The sequence below is a fragment of the Gopherus evgoodei genome, chromosome 3, assembly GCF_007399415.2.
Source record: "Gopherus evgoodei ecotype Sinaloan lineage chromosome 3, rGopEvg1_v1.p, whole genome shotgun sequence".
In the NCBI taxonomy this organism is placed as follows: Eukaryota; Metazoa; Chordata; order Testudines; family Testudinidae; genus Gopherus; species Gopherus evgoodei.
The window spans coordinates 172,381,306-172,398,244 of NC_044324.1; the positions used below are offsets into that span (position 1 = coordinate 172,381,306).

The 16,939-nt window shown below is 40.3% G+C and overlaps 1 protein-coding gene across 1 annotated transcript in view; it reads left to right on the forward strand.

The window, feature by feature from the left end:
• The window catches only part of TP53BP2 (tumor protein p53 binding protein 2), a 67,239-nt gene that overhangs the window by 30,848 nt on the left and 19,452 nt on the right, over window positions 1-16,939 (forward strand). The window contains exons 3-9 of the mRNA XM_030557431.1: window positions 1,531-1,644; window positions 4,558-4,637; window positions 5,952-6,053; window positions 12,029-12,203; window positions 14,705-14,886; window positions 15,268-15,432; window positions 15,799-16,036. Coding sequence (XP_030413291.1) covers window positions 1,531-1,644; window positions 4,558-4,637; window positions 5,952-6,053; window positions 12,029-12,203; window positions 14,705-14,886; window positions 15,268-15,432; window positions 15,799-16,036 — 1,056 coding nt within the window. The remainder of the gene's footprint in view (window positions 1-1,530; window positions 1,645-4,557; window positions 4,638-5,951; window positions 6,054-12,028; window positions 12,204-14,704; window positions 14,887-15,267; window positions 15,433-15,798; window positions 16,037-16,939) is intronic.

Consider the following 16,939-nt stretch of genomic DNA (forward strand, 5'->3'; position numbering starts at 1 on the left):
CACGAAGGTATTCCACTGGGTCAAAGATTGGTCACTCTAAAAATCGTGTAGGAGTCAAAGGGCCAAAGAATGATGGACTTGAAACTATGTATGTATGTATTTAAAAGGTCTGATTTCTGGTTGTGGAAGCGGGGAGCAGGAATGGGAACATTAATTTAAAAAAAGCTATATATATTATCTACAGCTTTTTAAAGCAAAATTATTTAGAAGAATTAGCAACCTCTTGGATACTTGCCCCGTGAACTCAGACTTCCTATTGCTGCCTTCTCCTCCTCCTTTGTTTTCTCTCTGAGGCACGAATCCGAGATGTTAAGTGTTTGGCCTTTTCACAATCATCCAAAATTAAGCCTGGCATCATCCAAAATGCATACGAGCTAGCAGGAAATAAAGTTGGCAACAATTTCTGCTTTCAGAGGTATTGTGCCAGATTAGTGGCTGATGTAAATTAGCATAACTCTACTGAAGTCAGTGGAGCTCGGCTGGTGTACGCTGTTTTAAGGTTAGGCCCAACAGCTTTTACTAGTGAGCATGAGTAACTTGGGGCACATCAAGAAAAGATGGATGAACTGATCACCACAGAGCCTTTTTTTTGTCCATACTGCTTTTGTTGTAGGATCCTTCCCCCCCAGACAAGGCATAGAAGAGACATTATTAGTGTCCAATAATATATATGTATTGTGAGTTTTGTGTCATGCGTACCTTTAAAATTCAAAGGTTATAGGAAGATTTTAATATATTAAAGGGGTTCAAAAAGCTTTCTATATTGATATAAACTCTTAAGGGTTGAATGGCGTTTTAATTATGGATTTAGGCAGATAGTGTCAAGCATACAAGCTTGCACATTTTGACCTGGGTTATTGATATCCTAAAAAAATAGGACTTGAATACTTATCCCAAAAGTCTTTACCTGAACTTGCGTGCCTAAAGCTGCTGTCAAGCAGTGAGTTATCATCTGTTGGTATAATTAAGGGAAGAAGAATCCTTTCTTTGGCCACCCTTTCTTTTTTTGGCCACTAACCCTAATTCATGGTGGTATTGATAGCAAAAGCTTCTCCATAAGATTAGCCTCCTGCCAGTCCTTTGGTTGCCATTTTAAAGGCATAGAAAAATAGTCTCATCTGAAGTACCACGGAATTGGAGGAAAAGGAACTTAAAATTGGTTCCTTGAAATGTTAAAAAAGCTCAAATGATTTCAAAATATAGCACTAGCCTGCCATAGAGCAAAGCCGTAGACCATCTGCTGGCAACCACCTGAGTTGCAGCATTGCCTGGGAGGCCAGTTTGCACACTCCTCTTTCATAGCACCAGATTTTTGTGGGTTACTTCCTTGTTTTTAGAGGTGCATATGAATTTTCAGGAACGCACTCTGTACAACTCCTATGTTTACATGTTATTGTGTCAGTTAATAAAGTTTTGGGGATTTTTCTCCCGCCCACTCTACAGTGTTTATGGTGAGTGTTTATGTGAGTCATGAAAAGCATTGGAGGGATGTGAAAGAGGTCTTACTGTATTGGCATTATGCTTTTTCAGAGCGCCCTGTAGCTGATAATGAGCGGATGTTGGATATTCTGCAGCACTTTGGTGTCCAGAGAAACGAGGTCCGTTTCTTCCTTCGCCATGAACGTCCCCCTAGCCGGGAAACAGGTATGTAGTGATCTGAATTGCTCAAATCTCACTTAAAAGAACAAACTAATTTCAGGCATTCTTAAGGCTAGGTTAACTGTTGCATGTATTATGATGGCTACAGTCTCTCTGACAGAGAGCTGGAGATCCTCAGGGGCACTGTTTGGTCTGACCTTCATTTTGCCTGTAAGAGAATGCTACTGCCAAAAAACTTAGGCTCACTACGTACACTAAATATGACTTCTATTAAGCTTCAAGCAGAATTGGGATGGTTTAATTTGTTCTCTCTCAACCCCCTCCAATTCTTGTATGATCTCCAGAAACCCATATTTGCCAAACTACTTTCTATCTTTATGGGTTTTATGCATCACCACGGTATAGGAGAGGATTCCGTGTTAAATAGTTTGGCAGTAGCGAAGTCTCTTCAGGACTTTGATATTCCCCCAGAAGTATCTGCTTATTTTTCTGCTATATTATATTACTGTGACAGTTGCCCATTTCTGCTTCCGTTGGTTTATAATCTGTATTCTGTGGGTTTTATCTGGATAATATTTTACTGCTGTGTTACAGAATCAGTAAATATTATTTGGCAAATTTAAAAGATGTAATATTTTACCCTTTCCAGCTGTTTATAAACCTGTATGTGTTTTGGTGTTCAAATGCAATGCACTTGTCTGTCACATTCTTGGAATGTGACAATTAATAACATTGCTTTGTGATTCTAATTGATAAAGCGTATAAAAGTGCATATCATTCAGTTTACAAAATAATGTTCATAATCATCCGAATTCTCTCCTGTAGCACCTCTAAGATTTTTCCTTTTAAATGAATGTGAAGTGATGGTTTGGGGGTGGTTTTTTTGCCTTTTGATCTTCATATTTCTTGTAGTACCATCTCTGATTCGCCAGAAGTGTTTTATGTACATTAAAGTCAATATGATATGAACTAGGTAAGCAAATCTCGAAACTCAAGGAATTTCATATTGATGCAATAAGGAGAAGAAAAGCTTATTCTAGACCACAATTATCTAATAAGACCCTTCCTCTACAATTTAGGTGGCTGGGCATAGTTGTTAATCCAAACTAATCAAGATTCAGAACAGAGGAGGGATGTGTCTGTCTGACTTTAGTTTGCCTTAATGTGGTCAGATGCTGTATCCACATAGAACCAAGAACACTGCCACATTTAATAAGTCTTCCAGTACCATGCTGTCACAGTGGGCATAAAGTTAGTTTGCAAAATGCTGCATAAAGATGGCATCTTCCTGCAGCATATGCGGGGCATAGGGTGAGGCATGATATTGGCACTTGGCCTCTCAATATCTTCAGTATGTAAACATTTCCATAGAATTGAACAAGATTCTAGATTTTAGGTAAAGATGCTTCCTGAAAATTCTTGTGCCGGTAAATGTACTGGATTGAATTAAACCTGGAGACAGATCCAGTGTAAAATAAGTATTTTTCCTTAAGTGTAAGTATCCAGCCAAAGATTCAAATGGTAAGTATTAATGTTTTAGGCAATTTTCCGTGACACTAATTTGAAAGCAATAGCCAAATAGCATTCCAAAATGCTTTGGATTACTGTGTGTTGGTCCAGATCATACCCTATACAGGCATTACCTGTATATGGGCCAGGCTACTTCAGGTTTCATCTCCTGGAGTTTGTCATATTCATTCAGGTTAGCAGAATAATACATGGTATGTGAGCCCTTGACTTTAAGTATATAAGGACAATTGCCTAAGATGTTTGCTGACGGAGGGAGAAAATATTGAACCTACTTATTTGGGTCTTCTAAGGGCTTGAGTTCTTGCAGTATATAACCATTTAAAACCATCTTACCTTTCAAAAATAAATGTTGACATTAAGTCATAATAAAAAAAACCTTTGTGCTTAGAGATGACAATAACCCACATCACTAAAACTTTTGTTGGTCATATGAAAATACCCCCCCATCAGATTTTTTTTTCCCCCAAAGTCATGGGGTGAAATCCTTGTCACAATGAAGTGATGGGGGAGGGGGCTGGGCAGTGGGTGTTGGCCATTGACTTAAATGTGGTGAAATCCTGCCCCCATTTATCACCCTGGTTAGTGTGAGAGTGTTAAAGTGAAACTTCTACCTGAATTCTTGTTTTAAAAAAAATAAATGCCTCTCTTTTCAGAAGAGTGACTTGGATTATTGAATGATCTTAAATAACATTTTGTATTAATAGCATGTAGATGATATCTCATTCACAATATTGTGACCTTGTGCCTTTTCAATTTTTGCCAAGACAAATCACAAGGTATACATATCATCCCTGCACCAGAGTAGAGAATAAACTTCCTCTGTTATTGTTTTGGCTGACTGGGCTCCATTTTCAAATTCTTATCTGTCTGCTCCTGTGAAGTACAGTTGTCCACTAATGAGAATGAAGTGTTCTCTTTTACTGTTGAAACAGTCAATCCCTTTGCTTATGAGACAAGGAGAGTGAGTTCATGCAGTAGATTTTCCTGGCCTTGTGCTCGATTTAATTTTCATTTAGCATTTGACTGCTTTAATTTCCATGAAGAGAGAAGTAAGGCATGTGTTGTAGGATTCTCCGTATCACCAGTGGTGGGAATAACCTTGTAACAGCCTGTTTAGTAAAACATCTATGGTCTACAGTTAAGTTTATTTTAGTGTTGCTAAAGGTAAGGTGAAAACCAGAAAGTCACACAGAATCTAAATGGAAAGAAAACGTATTCCCTCTCCTTTGCGTGTCAAGGGAGCAGCACTAGGGTGACCAGACAGCAAGTGTGAAAAATCGAGACTGGGTGGGGGGTAATAAGAGCCTATATAAGAAAAAGACCCAAAAATCGGGACTGTCTCTACCAAATTGGGACATCTGGTCACCCTAAGCAGCACGAATATTTCAAGTGTTACATTCTCCTTGATTGTTGTATGTGTTAATCTAGGGAGTGGACAGAGGCCGCAGGATCCGAGCTTAAAGAGAAATGGTGTAAAAGTGCCTGGTGATCGACGACTAGAGAATGGGGTAATCATTCAGTTTAATGTCTCTCTAATGCAGTCAAGCAGAGCCTTTCATTCTGAGTCACTGGTGCAAATCCAAACCTGGCAGACAAAGGTAGATATTTTGATGGATCTTTGGTGATCGCTCTGGAAATATGGGATCAGTCCACTCCACAAAAACAGTATCCCAATTGACACCTTTATTGACAGTCTCTGCAGAGATTCTGAGAACTGGAAAGAAATAGACTGAACTACCCAGTTCCTGCATATCTTCCCCACTGGGTTGAAATGCAGTGGCAAAGGCAGTCTGAGGAAGATTGCACTGGTGTGTACCTGTTCTGTGGCCAAGCAGAGCACTTCAGTCTCAGTGCTGTCAATCAGATTCCTGTCATCAGCATTAGATGTGCTGAATGATAGTTTCGTTTACCCTTTTTGCTAGTTTATTGCATATTTTTCCCAAATATTGCCAAAGATATTGTTCATCTTGGTTCTATACTTCTAGTTGAGCTCAGTTGATCAGTTTCTTAAAAGTTAAAACCAGTGCCATCTTAACTGCAAATTCCCAAATCCAGGTTTAGTGTTTGCCAGTTACATAGTATGATGACTGGGCCAACTTCGAATTGTGACTTAAACTCTTGATTCCAGAAAACACATTGATCTTAGACTGCTTTGTAAGATGACTTCTCTACGCTCAGGTATCCATCCTGCATGGTTCTGTGCATCCATCAAAGCACTTAATTCATGCTGATCTTAATCCAGAGGGGTTCCTATAAAATATTTTTTATACATACACATTGCTATTTTGATTTCAATGGGCTATTCACCCAGTGCTTTGCTGGGTTGGGGCTAGAGTGCTCAATACCTTACAAGCTCGAACAGTGCCTTTATACCAGTGGTTCTCAACTTATTTACCCTTGCGGGCCACATATGCAGCTCTTTGTGTTATGTGGACCTCATCCACACAATATATATACTACTTGTATGGCCCTGAGGATGTCACATGGGCCACAGCTGTGTGCTGATTGGGCTGCAAGCAGCCCACTGGCCACTGGTTGAGAACTGCTGCTTTATATGCTCTACTGAAAAATGACCAAACAGCCCACATATTTCATAATAGATCCACAGTAGCATGTATTTTTATTAAAAAATAAAAAAAGCTTTATCCAATTTTTTAAAAGGTATCATCTGGGACTAATTGTAAATACTTAACACATCTAAATAAATTTGACTCAATATATTCTTTTTAAAGGCCTTTATTCTTTTGTAATAACTGAACGGAATACACATTTTCAAAGTCTGAAAACGTTAGATTTAACATACTTTGGATTTTCATCTGCAGATCAGTGTTCCCAGAATGGATATGACTCTGGCTGAACTGCAGGAAATGGCATCACGCCAACAGCAACAAATTGAGGCTCAACAACAAATGTTGGCTAACAAGGTAAACTTGAAATATGTTTTGTTTACAGTCCAGGAGCAAAAGATCAGAAGAGTCTTTATTTCTTTACTGAGAACTCTCAGTACTTTGACTCCCTTTTGTACATTTGGACGTTAATCTCAATAAGTGTTCAGTTCCTAGCAGTATTTTCTGGTAAGAGGTTTATCTGCAACATTTTAAATAGCCAACAGTTTTAATGCTGATTAAATCAATCACACAGCTTGCTCAGATGATAGAGCATAACACCAATGTTGTAATTCATTGGAGTGGCTCTGCCAACCCCATTTTGGTCTGTATATTCACCAGCTATTCACTGGATTTCATCAGTGAACAGTGCTTTTGTCTCTTGGTGTAATACTCTCCTGTAACGATCTTGCTTTTTCATTATAGAGTTCAACATTTCTGGCTTCCTAGGGCAGCTATCTGGAAAAGATGGGCGGTAGTTGATAAAAAGGAACTAGAAACGTGTTTTTACAGAATAAGTCCTCAGTTCCTGTTCAACAAAAGTAGTGATGGAACAAGGGGAACTAGTGAATCAACAAAAATCATTCTGAACACTGGTGTGCAAATTCAGGGTGCAGACTTTGTATGTGATTCAGGGATCATTAATACATACTGCTCTTGGGAATGTCACCATCAGTTGATGAGCAGTTGTCCGTGAATCCATTATGTGCTGGCCTATCCTGATGTATTTCCTGATATCAGGTTTGGCCAGTTTCCTGGCCAGTTTGACGTGTGCTGTAGTGGAGAAGCAGGGCTGTATTGGTGCTCCTGGACAGATTCAGTCTCATCCCACCATTCTTTCTCTGCTAGTAACCATGCCTCACTCTACTGCCAGGTCCCACCCCTGGCCTTTCTTTGTCTGCCACAGCTGTGATCAAAGTAAGACCAGTATGGAACAGAGAGCAGCTTTGTGTCGACAGGGTTAGATTGGGAGGTTAGGTGTGTGGAGAGTGGGATGCTTCTGGGAGAGGGAATAAAGAGTGGACTATGACAATAGGCAGGGAAGGTGGGAGGGCAGAGTTTCCTTGGCTTACATCCCTCATTTTGTTATCTGAATCAGCAGACTGGTCTGTAGAATTCTAAGGGTTAATGAATGAAAAGTTTAAATATGGAGTATTGAACCTCTTGGTTCTCCATACCAATTATAAGGTTGTTGGAATTTCAGTAAGTCTTACTCAGTTGGGTGCTGGAAGCCAGTTTCATAACTCGACTATAGCAAATGTGAAGTGGTTTAATAGCTTTAAATACCAAATCCTTCCCCTTTTTCAAAAATATCCACTGAGACTTCGTCTGAATTTGTTTGCATTTGGCAGTACAAGATGGTGCAGAATATCACATGTAAGCACACGTCAGGAATATCGTGACTGGAAGCATTCTCATTTTAACGTATGTCTTGGTCTTAGCTGAATCTAATTCTAACAAGTGACAGGGTTTTTTCTCTTGAAGTTAACGCTGCCAACAAACCACTACTTTGCCTGGATAAATTAGTCCGGGGCAAAGCTGTGTGTCGCTAATCCCTAAAGATTAGAGATAAGAGTGTCATGTGCTCTCAAGAATGAATCACTGTTAGGCCAAACTCACCTGGTTATATAACACTTAACAACTATGAATAACCAGCCAAAAAATAATGGGGAATAGCTAATAGTGTTAGAAATAGCAATAAATCTAAATCAGCACAGCACAGGGACAGGTGAGCAAAGCCCACAGGTAAGTGGGGAACAAGACCTGGGAGATGGGTTGGAAACAGGAGGGAGCATGGGCTATAATAGCAGAGAGGAAGGAGAGTCAGGGCAAAGCTGGGAGGCAAGATCAAACCAGTATCTTAAATGCCTTTATACAAATGCAAGAAGTATGGGTAATAAGCAGGAAGAACTGGAAGTGCTAATAAATAAATACAACTATGACATTATTGGCATTACTGAAACTTGGTGGGATAATACACACGACTGGAATGTTGGTGTGGATGGGTATAGTTTGCTCAGGAAGGATAGACAGGGGAAAAAGGGAGGAGGTGTTGCCTTATATATTAAAAATGTACACACTTGGACTGAGGTGGAGATGGACATAGGAGACGGAAGGGTGGAGAGTCTCTGGGTTAGGCTAAAAGGGGTAAAAAACACAGGTGATGTCGTGCTGGGAGTCTACTACAGGCCACCTAATCAGGCGGAAGAGGTGGATGAGGCTTTTTTCAAACAACTAACAAAATCATCCAAAGCCCAAGATTTGGTGGTGATGGGGGACTTCAACTATCCAGATATATGTTGGGAAAATAACACCGCGGGGCACAGACTATCCAATAAGTTCCTGGACTACATTGCAGACAACTTTTTATTTCAGAAAGTTGAAAAAGCTACTGGGGGGAAGCTGTTCTAGACTTGATTTTAACCAATAGGGAGGAACTTGTTGAGAATTTAAAAGTAGAAGGAAGCTTGGGTGAAAGTGATCATGAAATCATAGAATTTGCAATTCTACGGAAGAGTAGAAAGGAGTACAGCAGAACAGAGACAATGGATTTCAGGAAGGCGGATTTTGGTAAGCTCAGAGAGCTGATAGGCAAGGTCCCATGGGAATTAAGACTGAGGGGAAAAACAACTGAGGAAAGTTGGCAGTTTTTCAAAGGGACGCTATTAAGGGCCCAAAAGCAAGTTATTCCGATGGTTAGGAAAGATAGAAAATGTGGCAAAAGACCACCTTGGCTTAACCACGAGATCTTGCGTGACCTACAAAATAAAAAGACGTCATATAAAAAATGGAAACTAGGTCAGATCACGAAGGATGAATATAGGCAAATAACACAGGAATGCAGAGGCAAGATTAGAAAAGCAAAGGCACAAAATGAACTCAAACTAGCTATGGGAATAAAGGGAAACAAGAAGACTTTTTATCAATACATTAGAAGCAAGAGGAAGACTAAGGACAGGGTAGGCCCACTGCTCAATGAGGAGGGGGTAACAGTAACGGGAGACTTGGAAATGGCAGAGATGCTTAATGACTTCTTTGTTTCGGTCTTCACTGAGAAGTCTGAAGGAATGTCTAGTATAGTGAATGCTTACGGGAAGAGGGTAGGTTTAGAAAAGAAAATAAGGAAAGAGCAAGTAAAAAATCACTTAGAAAAGTTAGATGCCTGCAAGTCACCAGGGCCTGATGAAATGCATCCTAGAATACTCAAGGAGTTAATAGAGGAGGTATCTGAGCCTCTAGCTATTATCTTTGGGAAATCATGGGAGACGGGGGAGATTCCAGAAGACTGGAAGGGGGCAAATATAGTGCCCATCTATAAAAAGGGAAATAAAAACAACCCAGGAAACTACAGACCAGTTAGTTTAACTTCTGTGCCAGGGAAGATAATGGAGCAGGTAATCAAAGAAATCATCTGCAAACACTTGGAAGTTGGTAAGGTGATAGGGAATAGCCAGCATGGATTTGTAAAGAACAAATCATGTCAAACTAATCTGATAGCGTTCTTTGATAGGATAAGGGAGAAGCGGTGGATGTGATATACCTAGACTTTAGTAAGGCATTTGATACAGTCTCGCATGATATTCTTATAGATAAGCTAGGAAAGTACAATTTAGATGGGGCTACTATAAGGTGGGTGCATAACTGGCTGGATAACCGTACTCAGAGAGTAGTTGTTAATGGCTCCCAATCCTGCTGGAAAGGTATAACAAGTGGGGTTCCGCAGGGGTCTGTTTTGGGACCGGTTCTGTTCAATATCTTCATCAACGATTTAGATGTTGGCATAGAAAGTACGCTTATTAAGTTTGCGGACGATACCAAACTGGGAGGGATTGCAACTGCTCTGGAGGACAGGGTCAAAATTCAAAATGATCTGGACAAATTGGAGAAATGGTCTGAGGTAAACAGGATGAAGTTCAATAAAGATAAATGCAAAGTGCTCCACTTAGGAAGGAACAATCAGTTTCACACATACAGAATGGGAAGAGACTGTCTAGGAAGGAGTATGGCAGAAAGAGATCTAGGGGTCATAGTGGACCACAAGCTTAATATGAGTGAACAGTGTGATACTGTTGCAAAAAAAGCAAACATGATTCTGGGATGCATTAACAGGTGTGTTGTAAACAAGACACGAGAAGTCATTCTTCCGCTTTACTCTGCACTGGTTAGGCCTCAACTGGAGTATTGTGTCCAGTTCTGGGCACCGCATTTCAAGAAAGATGTGGAGAAATTGGAGAGGGTCCAGAGAAGAGCAACAAGAATGATTAAAGGTCTTGAGAACATGACCTGTGAAGGAAGGCTGAAGGAATTGGGTTTGTTTAGTTTGGAAAAGAGAAGACTGAGAGGGGACCTGATAGCAGTTTTCAGGTATCTAAAAGGGTGTCATCAAGAGGAGGGAGAAAACTTGTTCACCTTGGCCTCCAATGGTAGAACAAGAAGCAATGGACTTAAACTGCAGCAAGGGAGATTTAGGTTGGACATTAGGAAAAAGTTCCTAACTGTCAGGGTAGTTAAACACTGGAATAGATTGCCTAGGGAAGTTGTGGAATCTCCATCGCTGGAGATATTTAAGAGTAGGTTAGATAAATGTCTATCAGGGATGGTCTAGACAGTATTTGGTCCTGCCATGAGTGCAGGGGACTGGACTCGATGACCTCTCGAGGTCCCTTCCAGTCCTAGAGTCTATGAGTCTATGAGTCTATGAGCACAACATCTTTAAGAACAAAAATAGAAAATACTTATTCCAAAGGAAATCAAACAGGAAAAACTGGATATACACAGTTTCTCAGTCTGCACTGTGGTTGTCTTCCAGCATCTGCACAAATAGTCTGGATGACCATCCATCAGGCAGGTTTGCTCTGTGGCCCGCATCTTGTAAATAAGTTGTCTGTTGGATGTTCTACAGAATAATTTGTTTCAGCTGGGATGCCTCTCTTTCCTGGAGGATTATTAGCAAGTCCAAGTTGTTCGCACACCCAGTCTTTTCACCATTCCTGCTGAGTTACTTCTTTCATTTGTGCTCAAGGCCACTTCCAGCTGAATCCTGTCAGATTATCGCTGAAGAAAATCAATTTTAGCTTTCTAGAGTAGTGATTTTCAACTTGGGGTCTGCAGACTGTCTGAGATTTCCAAAGGGGTCCATACTGCCATTTGAAACTTTAAGGGGTCTACAAATGAGAAAAGGTTGAAAACCACTGTTCTAGAGTGAGGCTGTGATGTTGCTAGTTTGTATTCCCGAGCACATGGGAGGGTGGGGGGAAAACACCAAACTGATGCAACCTAGGATACTGCAGGTAATACTTCGATTAACTATGAAAGTGACCCATGTTGCCCTTTTTTCTTCAAGCCAATATTTTCAGACATGACTAGTGATTTTGGGTGCCTCAAATTCTGCCCAATTTGAGATGCCTTAAAGTGGTCTGATATCCGCCCCCCCCCCCCAAATGTGCTGAAGACCCACCCAAAAACAGTGGTCATCTTTGAAAATCTGGGCCACGATATTTCGATGGAGTGCTTGAATAACCCTTGGTAACTGTTCTCCATTAACTGCAGGAACAAACTATCAAGGGAAACAGTGGCGTATCCATGTCTTGAAGTCATTATATCAAGACTGGGTGCCTTTCTGGAAGGATTTAGTCAGACACAAGCTATTGGACTCAGTATAGGGGTAACTGGGTGAAATCTCTTAGCCTGTCATATACAGGAGATCAGACTAGATGATATGACGGTCCCTCTGCCTTTAACCCAATTGTTCATAGATTCATACATTTTAAGATATGGAGATGCTTTTCTAGTGCAGCATCAATTTTGTTGTAGTAGCTGTAATCATTACTTTCCTGATCTGAGAGGTCTAATATCGGATTATGGGATAGAACCTTAATATGCAATATGTGACATGCTACTTTATCTCTTAAGACTACTATATCTGAGATTATATCCATCAATACATTACCTTGATCAAGCATATAACCTATTCAAAATAATAATTGCTAAATTGCTTCCTGTCTCTACTGCAGGAGCAGCGTTTGAAATTCCTGAAACAGCAGGATCAGCGACAGCAACAGCAAGCTGCTGAAAAGGAAAAACTTAAGCGACTAAAGGAAATCGCTGAGAATCAAGAAGCCAAGCTGAAGAAAGTGAGAGCGCTCAAAGGCCATGTGGAGCAGAAAAGACTCAGCAATGGAAAACTCGGTGAGCAGCTCTGGAGAGGTGTCAAGGTTTTTTCCCCACTCTGAACTTTAGGGTACAGATGTGGGGGACCTGCATGGACCCTTCTAAGCTTAATTACTAGCTTAGATCTGGTACACTGCCACCACCCAGAATTTCAGTGTCTGGGGCACTTTCTGTCCCCCCAAAACTTTCCCCTCCCTGGGTTGCCTTGAGAGGTTTCACCAATTCCCTGGTGAACACAGATCCAAACCCCTTGGATCTTAAAACAAGGAGGAATTAACCGTCCCCCCTCCTTTGCCCTCACCAATCCCTGGTGAGTCCAAACCCAATCCACTTGGATCTTAAAACAAAGAAAAATCAATCAGATTCTTAAAAAAGAAAGCTTTTAATTAAAGAAAGAAAGATAAAAATCATCTCTGTAAAATCAGGATGGAAAATGCTTTACAGGGTACTCAGATTCATATAGCCCAGAGGAAACCCCCTCTAGCCTTAGATTCAAAGTTACAGTAAACAGAAGTAAAATCCTTCCAGCAAAAAGAAACATTTACAAGTTGAGAAAACAAACCTAAGACTAACACGCCTTGCCTGGCTAATTACTTACACGTTGAAACGTGAGAGACTGATTCAGAAAGATTTGGAGAGCCTGGATTGATATCCCGTCCCTCTCAGTCCCGAGAGCGAACAACCACAAAACAAAGAGCACAAACAAAGACTTTCCTCCACCAAGATTTGAAAGTATTTTGTCCCACTATTGGTCCTCTGGTCAGGTGTCAGCCAGGTTTACTGAGCTTCTTAACCCTTTACAGTAAAAGAGACATTAACCCTTAACTATCTGTTTATGACAGGAGATCATATTGGAGGTGTTGTTGTGTGAAATAGCTCATAAAACATTCTTGGACTGTGGAACTTTCATTTTAAAATTTAAAGCTTTTCAGTTAAAATGTTCTGGTGCAGAGTCAATCAACTGAATGTTTTAAAAATCTGAAAAACATTTTTAAAATATCTGTAAGATGATCTCTTTGATCTCCCTGCAAATGGTGGGTTGATGCTTAAAGTAAATTTTCTGTCTTTAATTTTAAATGTCCACACAATGTTTCCACCACATCCCTGGGAAACTGTATTCTTCAGCCTAGTATATTTTCTTTAACTTCCTTATTATATACCCTTTGAATCACATTAAATATTTTTCCATCCTTGATATTAACATCCTTTAAATATTTAGACTGTTACATCCTTCTTCTTTAGTCATCCCTGAAAAAAGCTCTGCATGGCATACTATCCATGCTGCCTTTAGAACAGGACCTGGCTTCTGAGTCGCAAAAGTGGTATTGTAAAAAAAAATAAACTAGAGTCTATCTTGCCACCAAATAATTTTTTGGGGTATCACATCTTGGCCAGTTAATCATAGTGTCCCATGCTTATTTCAAATTTCATATCAGTTGAAATATTTTCTTTCCCTGTCTATATATAGTATTGTGCAATAAGACTCTCTTACAGCAAAGTTTAAAGAAAAATAATTTATTCATGTCAAAAACACACCTGGTGCTTTCCAGATATCAGTTAAAGCAAGGCCCCAGACTTATTGTATAACTCGAAGATAATGCGCAGAGCAGACATCAGATAATGAGTGGAAGGCAGTAATGGGTCGACAAAATAAGCAAAGTTTGGAAACTGTTGGAAGAATATGTTACAGATGACCGTGTATTTATGCCTGCATCTGTAATTTACATTCCATGCATCTGAAGAAGTGAGGCTTTTTACCTACAAAAGCTTATGCCCAAATAAATCTGTTAAGGTGCCAGCAGAATCCTTTGTTTTTGTGGATACAGACTAACATGGCTACCTCTCTGATACTTGGCAGTGATTTTAGTTGTCATGTCTCATTAGCTACTTATAGACATACAATATTATTTAAAGTGTAACATAATGGGTTCAGACAGTAGAAATTCCTGATTTGGAGTGTCTCGATAGGATGCTATTTGTGATAAGCTTGTAAGTCCATTCAGAGATCCCAAGAGATTTGATGACCTATTGAATAACTCGTGTCTATATACTCAGTCATTCATACTATCTAATGTTAAGACTCTGCATATTGTAAAAGCACCTATCTGAGTATTACTTGGTTAATTTCCATGAGCAGTTCCTGCATGAGGCTGAATTTAGCTTCCTCCTGGTAACTCCGCCTGATAAATGTGTACTTCAAATGATCAAAGCAATATTTATTTTGATTGTTTCTCACCAACACATTTGATGCACAGAATTAATGTAAATTTGGGATTTACCGGAACTAATTTCCTTGCTGTATATTTTGTAAAGACCCAGAAAACAGATTAACTTTAGTCTAAGAAGCACCTACAAAGGATTTTTGTGTCCAGTTCATTTGTAACTGCCTGCTGTAGACCTGGCTCCAGCATTGTTCTGAAGAACTGCAGGGCGTTCTCTGTTCCCTTAACTGCTGCCTTGGATGCAACCCACACTTGGTTCTTTCTCAGCTGTTGCTATTGTGCTTTCTTCCTTTCTAGTGGAGGAAATTGAACAGATGAACAGTTTGTTCCAGCAAAAGCAGCGAGAGCTGGTACTGGCTGTGTCAAAAGTCGAGGAACTTACCAGACAACTGGAGATGCTGAAGAATGGCCGGATTGATGGTTACCATGACAACCAGTCTGCTGTAGCTGAGCTTGACCGATTGTACAAGGAGCTACAGGTAATGGCAAATCTGCTTTGCAAATGAGAACTTCCAATAATGGCTAGAAGTTGGTATGTCCATGTCTTGTCTTAGAAATACAGCACACTTCCATTCCTCCAAAAGCCACAGAGCTGCATGAGATGTGTTGGGAGGGCAGCATATCTATCATATTCAAGATAACAGGTATATACAGTATTGAACAGGTTGTATATATTGTTAAAGTAAAATTGACTAATCAACAGATTGTTATGAAAAGAAGGGAAAAGTAACCCCAATTTGTGTGTGTGACTTTACCTTTTAGAATTCTGTTTATTTCCTCAAGTGCCTCCTGGTCTTCATCCTGAACGCTGATCTGTTTTTTGTTACTCTTCCCCCCCCCACCCCTTTGAATATATTCAGTTGAGGAACAAACTGAACCAGGAGCAGAATGCCAAGCTGCAGCAACAGAGGGAGTGTTTAAACAAGCGCAACTCAGAGGTGGCAGTTATGGATAAGCGTGTTAATGAGCTGAGAGATCGACTGTGGAAGAAGAAGGCAGCACTGCAACAGAAGGAGAATGTACCGGTAAGGGCTGGATAGTTGTTGATAATGCTGTTTAGTTTGACAATATTAAGTCAAGACCCTGCTTGTGGGGAAGATTGTTTTTCTCTATCCCTTGGTGGTGATAGTCTTGTATTATTAAAGTGCTTTTCATGCTGCATTGGTGTTAACCTACTTAGTGTTCATAGGTAAGAGCTCTCTTTGTGCTGCTGTTAAATTTTTCAGATAGCCTTGTTTTTTACAGAGCTGGTATATTTACTTGGACTGTAAAGAAACTTTACTTTTAATAAGAGAATGCTACTGGGTTTTATGCCTTTTTTCCTGACTCCTGTAGTGGTCTGTGGTGTGTATTGCCATATTCAATTATTTGTACTTGCATTCTTTATTTAGATTTCTTCAGATGGGAATCCACCCCAGCAAGTGGTATCTGCCCCAAGTCGAGTGGCAGCAGTAGGTCCTTATATCCAGTCCTCCACCATGCCACGTGTTGCCTCCAGGCCTGAACTTCTAGTGAAACCTGCATTTCCAGAGGGGACCCCAACTTTGCAGGCACCCGATGGTCCTCTGAAAACACAAACTCTGCCAAATATGAGAGCTGTGGGTGTTTCTCAAGCTAAAGCTCCTGCTGGTAATTTATCTAATTCTCAGTTTCTATTAAATTCCTTCCACAAAAGCTTTTTTTTATACTACTTCTACTCTCTCTAATGTCTTTATGTTAGTACCCCAAACAGTATTACAAGATTAAAGATTAAAGTGACTCTGCTGGTTAGCGATTTTACTGTCATTACAGAGAAGAAGACCAATTCAGCATCTGTGTATCCTAGCAGATTGGTTGGAATCCTGGAGCTGTTAAGCTCAGTCACGAAGCAATCTAAGATCCTTTTATTATGCATTTGGGGAATAAAACCTGTAACACTGACTGATGCTTTACTATAAATGTTCAGTCACTGGTGGGGTGGAGGGGAAACAGGCTGGCCTTTGATTGCAAATTGCTATGTAGGGAGCCAGAGTTTGATTTCTGGTCTTCGTTTCTCCTGCTGGTATAAAAGGAATGCTAGTGGGCTTGGCGTGTTCTTTCCGTGCAGTTCTTGCCAGGAGATATCTTTGACTGGTTAGAGGTAAAGCAATATGGAAAATGTGAGAGATATAAAAGCATCCTTCATGCTTGCACAGGGACACAAGACCTCTGAAAGAGAAGTGCATAAGAGAAACTCAACATATCACAAAAGGGGAAAAGAGGTTGAATTGTGCAGTACTCATTGCTCCTCTTCTTCCTTCCTTCCCCATCACTATTTAAGAAAAAGTCATTGCCCAGAAATGATGCAAATGTCCTTCTCTACTTCCAAAATATTTATCGAGTAGTGACTAAAATTGTTGGAGTGGAACTCAAGCCTTGGTGTAATAGGGACACTCACCTCTTGAGTGCCTCCTGCTGCTATGTGTAGTACTGCAGTCCTTTTCCACCTCTCCTGTGACCGTTAAGGTTGGCAACCTCACTTTGAGGGGTCTACAGTGCCTCAGCCTTCCAGCC